The following is a 10,175-nucleotide window of genomic DNA, read 5'->3' as shown; positions in this document are numbered from 1 at the left end:
TTCCTTGCTCCTGAGAAAAGAATGGAAACACTTGGACTCTGTGATTTGAGATGGGAGAGGGTTTTTTGCAGTGGCTACGGTATCTAATGATGCACTGTCCTCTTCAGTGTGATTTATTCCCCTTTCTGTTGAAGAGTAAATTGTCTGATACTAGCCCTTTTAAACTCAAAAATGGAGCTCTTACTATTGCTTTTTTTACTGCTTTTAGACAGGTATAACTTATTATACCTATATAGTTTAAACAATATGAAGTTCTTCTCTAGTAAAACCACTTGGAAGTAGCAGAATCTCTTAAGAAAAAAAAACCCAGCAGAACCTCTTCCTTCCACCATAGTCTCACTGAGATGAAAAATGGTGAAATTTAGCCCTGCAAGTCTTGTCTTTAGCTATAGCAGCTCTCACTGAAAGCAGGAGTGTTTGGCAAGTGGAACAAGGGAAGTGGGCCTAGTATCCATGAGAAAGCATGGAGACAGTGAACTCAGCTTATAAAGTGTAAAGAAGAATGTTGTGTGTTTCTTAACTATTAGTCTGTGGGACTGATTTGACTCTCACTCTTCCCTACAGGGATAATTTTACTTCTGAGAGTAGAATGACTGCTGACAGACACAGGTGCAGTTTAGGTGGGCCAAAGCAGGACTTCCCATCTGAATTTTAAAAGGGAGGATTTTGCTTGAACCTCAGGTTGGATTCTGGGCCAGTGCCTCTGGTGGTGAGTTAGTCTGTTTTCCGGTTTAAGTTAGGGGCATCTCTCGTGTGCCTCCCACCGCTGGGGACCTGAACACTTTGTGGGGACAATTCATGGGTTTGTAACTATCAGGCTTCTTCCCTTAATCTGGGCATAGCTGATGCAAGTGTTGGGTGTTTGCTCTTCTTTTGCTAACTCCTGTGCCAGGAAAACAATCTCATGAAGCTGGCAGCTTGTGTTATATTGTGAAACCTCCTGTAAGTTCATGCAGCCTCTCACATATCACATACCCTGACACTGAATGTGCAGTGCTGTGGTGATACCCTATGGCTATTGCTTCATGGATCAGTGCTGGGGGACTGCTAAATCAGACTCTCCCTAAACTTTCCTGTCTGGACAGTGATTTTCTGTGTGGAGCCAGCTCAGGTTGGTTTACCTTCTCTCCTTCCTGAACCTCTCCTGCACTTCTGCAAAGACAGGACAATGGGAGGGGAGTCAGCTCCCACTGTGCTCAAAAAAAGCCCTGCATCCTTCTGAAAAGGCAGAGAACTTAGAGTGGGAAACTGCAGCAGTGACAAAGGATCCCACATGCTTACACGTGCCATTATTCCTCAGCACTTGTAGGCCGTGAATGAAGTTTTTAGCAAGACTGTTGATGGCTGCAGCCTCTTGGTGGATCCTGTCCAGCATTACTGGGAAGAGAGCTGGCACTGCAGGGAGAGGCAGGCTGTGGGAGCTGCTGGGAAAGATGGGTGAACTGAGGCTGTTAGGAGGGCGCCGGCAGGTTTATTTCATAGAATCATAGAATGGTTTGGGTTGGAAGGGACCATGGAGTGGGCAGGGACATCTTCAACTCGATCTGGTTGCTCAGAGCCCCATCCAACCTGACCTTGAATGTTTCCAGGAATGGGGTGGACAACCTGTTCCAGTGCTGCACCACCATCAGAGTAAAAAATTTCTTCCCAATATCTCATCTAAACCTCTCCTTTTTCAGTTTAAGACCATTGCCCCTTGACCTGTTCCTACAGGCCCTGCTAAAAGCTTTTCCCCATCTTTCTTACATGCCCTCTTTAAGTACTGAAAGATCTCCTCAAACCCTTCTCTTCTCCCAGCTTCTCTTCACAGGGAGGTGTTCCAGGCCTTTGCTCTTTTTTGTGCCTCCCCTGGACCAGCTCCAACTGATCCACGTCTTTCTCGTGATGATTTTTTCCTCTGTCCTGCCACAACTACAAAATTCCATCAGGCTGCATTAATGCTTCGTGGCCTTATCCCAGTGGAACTGGATTTTTTTTCTCCAAACACCACCCTTTCAGCTCTAATTAAAGGGTGACAATCACATTAATTCCCCGAGGAAACTTAATAGACTTTCAGGAAAGAAGCGGGCAGGGGCTCCCCAGGGCACATTGGGGAGGGGGTGGCGGCAGAGCTGTGCTCACGCCCACCACCTTGGCTGCAAGAAAGGAAACACCCCCAGCCCGCTGCCTTTTCCCTGTGCAAATGCAGCGAGTTGTAGCATTTGCTGCAGAAAAGCAAAATGCGGCGGGGATGCTGCTCTAAGAGAACGAATAAAGAGAGGAAAAAGGGTGAGAAAAGTCTCATCTAGAGTAAAAATGCTACCGGAGGAGGCGTTTGTACCGTGGTAGCGTGGCCGAGCGGTCTAAGGCGCTGGATTAAGGCTCCAGTCTCTTCGGGGGCGTGGGTTCGAATCCCACCGCTGCCAGTAATGCTTTTCTTTTTTCCGCCTCGCTAGCGCCCCCTGGCGGCCCCGCCCCCCCCCACCCCCCGCCGCGGCAGAGCATTGTGGGTAGGAGGAGTGCCGCGTCCCCACGTGCCGGCCGCCGCGACGCCAACATGGCCGCCGCCTGAGCGCCGCCCGCCGCGCCGCGCACCGACACCGGCGGCCGCCGCGCGTCCGGGCCGCCCGCAGGTACCCGCCGGCGCTTTTGCTTCTTCCGGGGAGGGAGGAGCGCGGCTTGGGCCGAGGTGGGCTCTGCCTGTGCAGCCAGGGCACCGGGGGCGGGTTCCGGCCCCACGGCTGCCCTCCCCGGGGGTGCCGGTCACGCTGGAACCGCAGCCGTGCCCGAGCCTCGGGTCAGCGCTGCGGGCGGGCTCGGTGCCTTCCCGGGCGGGCGGGCCGCTGCCCCGGGCTGCCCTTCGCCTTCCTGGGGGCTCCCCTCGCTCGCCTTTCGCCGCCGCCTCTGTGGGGGCTGCGAGCTCTTCTCTGTCCCATTTCCCTCTGTTTCCCTGAGGGCTTCTCTCTGTCCCCATTTCCCTCTGCCTCCCTGTGGACTGCCCTCTGTCCCCATTCCCCTCTGCCTCCTTTTAAGGCTACCTTAAAATTGAGGTATTAGGATCTTAGAATCATAGAATAGTTTGGGTTGGAAGAGACCTTAAAGATGATCTAGTTCCAACCCCCCTGCCATGGGCAGGGACACCTCCCACGTGGGAATATTAAAGAAAAAAATAATGATTAATGCATAATCTCTTAAATCCTGAAGATGTGGTTCTGTGGCAGCGCCTCCAAGGAGAAGTCCTGGTGCGGAGGAGCCTTCTCCAGGTTCATCTCCAGAAGATGACTGTGCAAAGCTGCTGGCAGACCAGCAGAGCAAGGGGAAAATTAAGCAAGTAATTGGGTCAAAACTGTAATTATCGTCAGCGTTTGGAAGGTGCTTCGGGTTTTGCAGCTCCCTTTTTACTGTGTGCCACGGGCCGCCCTGAGCTAGAGGATCACTGCTTGGGCTGGGCAGTGAGACCCCCCCCCCAGAAGAAAGTCTGGGTGCCGGAGGAAATTACGGCAGTGATTCAGGAGATGGCACTTTTCCCATTCCTCTGGGTCATTATCTCTGCTTTAAGGCACTGATGCTGCACGAGTTCCTGGCCTTTCCTGCACTGTAATTATATATGAAGAATATTCCAAGTTTCAGTGTTAGCTCTTTTAGGGTCTGTTATTGCTGGCAGGTTTAGGTATCGGTGAAACGCTGGAGCCTTTCTTGCAGGCCCGGCTGAACAGTGTGTGTCAGATGACACGCAGATTTGCAATTTTCCTTCTTTCAGTTATACTAATGTCTTTGGTAATAAAAAAAGATAACACTAATACCCAAATGCCATTCTAAGCTCAGCGATAGAGGGTAGATTCAGTTGCATCATCACTGATTTTTACAGTTCTTTAGCCACAGTATTTTATTTAACTGGTTCTAAATTGGTGATGTTGTGGGCAGCTAGTGAGCGGTATTGGTCCTGGCATTGGTCTCATTACAGGAGAAATGAGAAGATTTATCTGTTGCCCTCCTGCAAGCTGTTCTAAAGTTTAATGATTCATACAAATAACTTGCATTAACATTGATTTGCATCTTAAAGGAAGGTCTCTTTTAAAAGAAAACAATTCTGCCAAAAGGAAACATGAAACTGCTGACCACGTTTGCTATTTTCTCGTGTTTAATTTCATTCTCTAACTCTTGTGGTGTCATATATATATATGTCATATATATGAATATATATGACAAATGTTGAAATGAATACCATATACATGTGTGTACTGTAGACAAAGAATTGCATCTATGTGCCTTCAGTGAAAGCTTCATTCTGATTCAGAAGATTCCTCCAAGTTGCACAAGTATTATAAATTGGGCTGGGACACACTGCTTCCTATTTATAGATCTGTCAGTCTGATACTCCAATAAAAGGAACTGTAGTCACTCTATCCTTAAATGAGTAAGAAGAAATGTCATCTCTGTAATACGACATTTTCTTTGCGTACTGATGATGGATTCACAAAGAGAGTTAGATAAGGGACGAGAGGCCAGGTCCTTCAGGCTAAGTTTCTCTTCTTATCCCAGGGAATCTTAATTTCTCTCTGGGAAATGGAATGACTTTCTCAGGAGAGAAAGAATAAGCTGCCACATACTTGGCAATCAGACTAAGAAGGGAAAGGTGTAGGGAGGCAAAGAAGGAGGGTTTGTACCAAAGTCTCCTACCCTCTGGGTGTTGTCATGTGTTCTTGCACATCCTGGGCCTCCTCCTGACATCAGCTCTGTTCTGAATGAAAACTGCAGTTGTTCCACTTTGTGCAGAGCTGTCAGGCTAGCTGTAGATGAGCCTGCAGTGTCAGGCCACCCCGGAGACATCAGCAGGGAAAGCAAAATTGGAGCTGACCAATCTCATTCCTTTAGAACAACCTATTTGCGCATGTATTTTTTTGGAAGAACTGAGTGCCTCATCACAGAAAACACTCTTGATATTAATCTGATATGACATACTCACCGCTGTGCCCTAAGAGCCTCAGCCTCTAGTTAACCAAAGATACTGGCTTTTGCTGTGTAGATTTTGCATTTATACAAAATTATTTATGAATCTGAATTATTAAGCGGTATGTGTAGTGGGAGAAGCCTGGGATATGCTGGTGCATAAAGGAAGGGACAATTCCAGTTCAGTACTGGGAGTGGCACTTTTTTGGTAGTGGAGAATCTGCAAGTGAAAATTACAGACTTGTATTTCTAGGTGTAATGGCAGAAACAGAGTAAGCAAACCAGAGGTGTTCCCTGAATGGAAAACTGCCAGTGTAGTGATGTTGTAACACTCCTATCTAGAATGCCTATCCAGCCTCTGCAGGGTTTATTAGATAGTTGTGTGTCTGTTAGTGTGATGTTTTGAGAAGCCTGCGTGTCTCTTGAAATATACTGAGCTGCTTAAATTGTGTGATGGTGTGTGTATTTAAAAAAAATGCCACTGTCTTGGATGTGACATGGATGCTGGCTTCCTTCTCTTGTGGCCTCTCTGTTGCCAGCTGATCTGGGTGCTGCCTCTTTCCCTTTTTCTGTAGGAGATTCAGCAAAGAAGCGAGCCGGCATCAGGGAGTAGAAGACAGTAGGGGAAAGTTCCCGAATGTAGATCTTATATCTTTGTCTGGTCACCTTTGGTGTTAAAACTTACTTTGGTTAGTTTGTGAGAGGTCTTGAGTTTTTGCACCTGTCTTGACCAGTTCTGCCTGATTAACGGTGTCTTAAATGATCTGGACCAATTAACATTGTTGCAATGTCATCACAAATAATTTGTAAATCCTTTTGTTTGATTTGTATTGTTGGTTTAGCTGAGGGATCATTTTTTATTCAAAAGTCTGAACCAGACATGACACTGAGTCCAGCACTGAACATGATGACTCTGCTCTAGAGCACCCAGTCCCCGGTCAATATCTTTTCTTTGGAGTTGGTTTAGTTAGGAATTAAGACCTGTTGTTCTGATGATTTCAAGGGACGGCAAGAAAGGCTGAGGAGTATATTTTGGAGCTCTCATATAGCAATACAGTCTGAAGAGTGGCAAGTTAGAAGAAGAGGCTGCAGCATGTCAGGAAGATGAAATCAAGGTCAGCATGTTTACAAATGGGAATATTGTCTGACCCCAAGTGCAGGTTTTACACAGGCATTCTTCTCCCAGCTCGTCAGCTGGCAGCTTTCTCCATTACCTGCTTTCAAGGAATTCTGAGAAAGGAAGCTAGTGAACTGTCTGGCAGTGTCCTTAGTGACAGTGCCGACTGCCGTGGCCGTGTTGGGGCTCGGGTGTGCTGACTGACCAGCCAGGGCACTGTAGGTGTGCTGGCTGGAAAACCAGCTGCTACCTCCAAGTCATCGTTATGCAGTATATAAAATACATACTTTATGCAAGTACAAAAGGCCTCTGTTCCCCTTTGTAGAGCACTGATTAGGTGCTCTCTTTCTTACATAACTGCTGGCTTTCAAAAAAGTTAAAAAGATTGTACCTATTTCGAGTTGTTTGCTTGTCTATTAAACTTGGTGGCAGTCAAGTCAAGACTGGAGTTTTAGGGACCTGATCCTACAAACACATGCATTCCTTTGAAAAACGGACCTACCAGATGACCACTGAAAGGAACTGAGTGAACTTGAACAAATGCTCCAGGCGACATGTGGTACGTGGCACAGATGTAATGACTCATACAACGTTTCTGGTTTTCTTTCAGGTTGTGCCAAGGAATAAGCCAATAAAAAGCTTGTTGTATCCTAGCATGGCAAATGAGGAAGATGATCCAATTATACAAGAGGTAAAAATGTATTGTGGCAGCGGTGACTGTACACTAGGCTATTATTATTATTATTATTATTATTATTATTATTGTTCCCAGTGTTCTTACATAGCTGAAACAGTGTGTCATCAACATCAGTGGTTGTGTCTTATGATCAATGGCTTGCTCTGTGCAAGTAAATATGTTGTGTGGGCCAAGTATATGGCTTAGGGTATCTATTTTGTCGAAGTTGTGGTGTCTGTCTTGGCAGATTCAGCTCAAGCTTTTTACCCTTGTCACCTTTCCATGTCAGAAGAGGAACATGGAGGGGGAACTTGCTTCTGCCACTGTGTGTTTCCAGCAACTCTATTACATATCAGTGAGAACTGTAGAATTTGGCGTGACTTTGACTTTGAGTTAATATCTGTTAAATATGTAGGTAAAATGTTTCACATGTTCTGCTAAAACAAGCGGTTGTGTTCTAATTCTGGACTTATTTAAAGGACTGCTATGCCCCAAAGAGTAGCCACAGTGTCCTGTTCACTTCTGTCTGGATTTACACACCAGAAACGTAAGGAAGGGCAAGCTCATAAGAAGGAGAAAAGCTGTGAGAAAAGGAGTGAGGAGTTGTCAGGAGTTATCTAAAGATATCTAAAATGGCAGCTTCCATATGTGATATTTATGAAACATCTGTGGATTTTCGGTGCTGGTGGCAAAATGCTAATATTGAATCAGATTTGAACATGAGTGTTTCTAGTCTAATTTGGAAAGATTTTGTGACCAAATACTAGTAATGAAGTTACCTTTCAGTCATACTGCCAAAGACGGAAATTCCTCCTCTTTTGGTAACTGTGGTAACAGACTCACTTCACCTCTTGGAAAAAAATTTCCTCTTTCATTTCAGATTTGTCTGCCAAGTTTCCTTAGAGAGAAAAAACACAGCTAGAGCCACAGTCTGCTGCCTTATCATAGTGGGGTTTTTTTGTTTGTCTGCAGAATTTCATGCCAAAATCAGCAGGGAGGAGACCTTTGACAAGAGAGTCATTAATATGTTCTATGTTAGAGGTTATAAGGAAAAGCTGAAATTGTTAGTATTTGAGCTCTAAGGATTGTACTTTTATCTGAGGTTCCGTCAATTAACAGCTGGCATCTGATGCAAGTTGTTTGTTTTGCTATGTAGATTGATGTGTTCCTGGCCAGAAGTCTACTGGAGAAGCTGTACCTGTTTCAGGTATTTCAGTTAACTTTTTTGCAATGATAGTTTGTTTAAAATAATTAAAAGAGTGGTACTACTGCTTCAGCCTGCCAAGATCTTGGATGTAGGCAAGACTGTTTGGGTCTGAGTCAGTTGACATACTTAGTATTAAATCATTGCCCAGAAAGGTGGGGTCATTTATGGGACAAACTTGTCATTAAATCACTCAATTTAACTACCCTAAGGGAGTGCTTTTAGTAGATGATGTCTTTTTATTGTGGTTTGGATAAATCTGCAGTCTCTTATCCATGTTCTGTCGTCACCGATTTCTGCCATCTTTACTGAACAAACAATTCTTTGGTACTGGCCCTATATAAAACATCATCAGTATTCATAAATTAGTGCAAGTTATTAGAAGAGCCCCCTTATGTTGTGGAGACAAAACTTAACTAGTGATTGAAGGTGGAAATACATTACTAAGGTAGAGGTCTGCCATTCTGCCACTGAATTTCTCTAATAAAATTATCTTTGTGGTTCACTTTTCTCATCTGCAAATGCGAAGTCTTTTGAGGCTGTTGGATGAAATGTTCGTTCTAAACCAGTGGTGCCCCCGGTAGCCCCCTGCCTCCTGCACAGATCCTCTGCATGGCCTGTGCCAGCAGAGCACAGCTGGAGACAGCCGGACCCACCGGACTGGGTCATGGAGCCTTGCCTCTGGGGTACCCACCGCTGCTCCGTGACAGGAGCAGGCACTGCTTAGTGATGGGGCCTGTGGGTGTTCTAGAGAGATGATGGCTCTCAGCAGGATGCAGCTACGGCTGGAAGGTTTCATTTAGATACCACACTGTCCTCTCAGCTTTCCCAAATAGAACAGAAGAGAGTCCCACGCAACTAAACCTGGATCTGATGTCCTGGCTAGCTGTATGTGTCCTGTTGTCCTTTAAACTAACACTACTTGGATAAACCCACTGATATTTTACTTTTAGGTTATAACTGTCTGGAGAGTTAATGCTGAGGGATGGGGTTTTAATTGCTTCTAATACATCTCTTTTACTGCTAGACTAATGTGTGGTTTCCTGTGTTATACAGTTTATTGTGGCACGAGAGAGGCAGGAGGGGGTGTGTAGTGATGAAAGCAGAGGACCGAGGGGAAAGCAACAGACCTTCTAGGTCATGCTCTCAAGTCCTCTCATGACTCACAAATCAGTCAGTTAATTTTTTTCTTAATGTCTTGTATCCATCTGGCAATTGATCTACATGTGACGAGACAGAGAAAATTGAGTTAATTTCTGTGAAGTTCTTTGATCTTTAAATGAAGAGGGGTTTATAAGATGGATTTGTTTTCCAGTATCCTATTCGTCCAGCTTCCATGACGTATGATGATGTTACACATTTATCTGCGAAGATAAAACCAAAGCAGCAAAAGGTTAGTTAATGCTTGAGTCCAGTCTGTACAAATTGTTTTATGTTGTGCGAAATGTACTTAAGAAAAGCACATTGAGCTATTAATCTGTTATAATGATGCAGCTACTTGCAGGATGAGATATCTGCTCTTGGAGGTATGGGGCAGAGTTTCATTGCGCCAGTAAAGCAGAATTTAGAATGATTAGTTTATAAAGAGAGGAATTCGTGTCATCATGGAAAAGACACTCTTTAATATAAAATAGAGTCACTGAGGGAAACAATTATTAATGGTGATTTGGTCGGTATGTGCTAATAAAGCTTGGTTTAAAAGGTCTTTACAGTACTTGAAAGGGTTGAGCTTTGGAGGCATGCTCTGTCTTTCAGTATCAGTGCATGTCTTAGTTTCTCTCTCGCCTGACTGTAAATCATCTGCAGTCCTTTTGAAATCAGTGGGATTGTATAGGTAGTGAAAGTATAGCCAAGGCCAGAATGATTGCACTTGCTTACAAATGTGTCCCAAAACTGTGGCTGTGGATTTAAAATGCCTTATTAAAAAATGCAGAAATAGATGTTTGTGATATTAGGGTTCTGTTCTGGTAAATGCTTAAGAAGAAAGGTTGTGTGAACTCTGGAGTTAGAATGCGTGTTGTGTTCAGGAAGTCCTCTATTAAAATGAGCAAACATTTGCATTGTAAGCCCCGTGCAGACTTGTAAATCTGCCGTATCCAGTGACTTGTAACTAGTTCACTTTACAAGTAACGTAAAGGGGATGAAAAAATGAATCGATAGCTGTGATATATGAATTTATAAGGGCTTTGGCACACCCTGAGGAAGAATATTTACTATATTGTTATATGTGTGTAAAGTGACATGGTGTG

The 10,175-nt window shown here is 44.7% G+C and overlaps 1 protein-coding gene and 1 non-coding gene across 3 annotated transcripts in view; both read left to right on the top strand.

Moving 5' to 3' along the window:
* The first annotated feature begins 2,323 nt into the window (after positions 1–2,323).
* TRNAL-AAG (transfer RNA leucine (anticodon AAG)) lies at positions 2,324–2,405 on the top strand. Its single transcript has one exon. It is a non-coding gene; the product is annotated as a tRNA-Leu (tRNA).
* An 81-nt stretch (positions 2,406–2,486) lies between these two features.
* Positions 2,487–10,175, top strand: part of POLR3E (RNA polymerase III subunit E) — a 29,243-nt gene continuing 21,554 nt past the window's right edge. For both annotated transcript variants that reach the window (XM_054080803.1, XM_054080804.1), the window contains exons 1-4: positions 2,487–2,612; positions 6,657–6,737; positions 7,879–7,929; positions 9,242–9,319. In XM_054080803.1, coding sequence (XP_053936778.1) covers positions 6,702–6,737; positions 7,879–7,929; positions 9,242–9,319 — 165 coding nt within the window. In that variant the 5' untranslated portion in view covers positions 2,487–2,612; positions 6,657–6,701. The remainder of the gene's footprint in view (positions 2,613–6,656; positions 6,738–7,878; positions 7,930–9,241; positions 9,320–10,175) is intronic.

Source organism: Cuculus canorus, chromosome 15 (genome assembly GCF_017976375.1).
Source record: "Cuculus canorus isolate bCucCan1 chromosome 15, bCucCan1.pri, whole genome shotgun sequence".
In the NCBI taxonomy this organism is placed as follows: domain Eukaryota; kingdom Metazoa; phylum Chordata; class Aves; order Cuculiformes; family Cuculidae; genus Cuculus; species Cuculus canorus.
The sequence above is the reverse complement of the archived record's forward strand: the minus strand, read 5'-3'. Positions and strand labels throughout refer to the sequence as shown.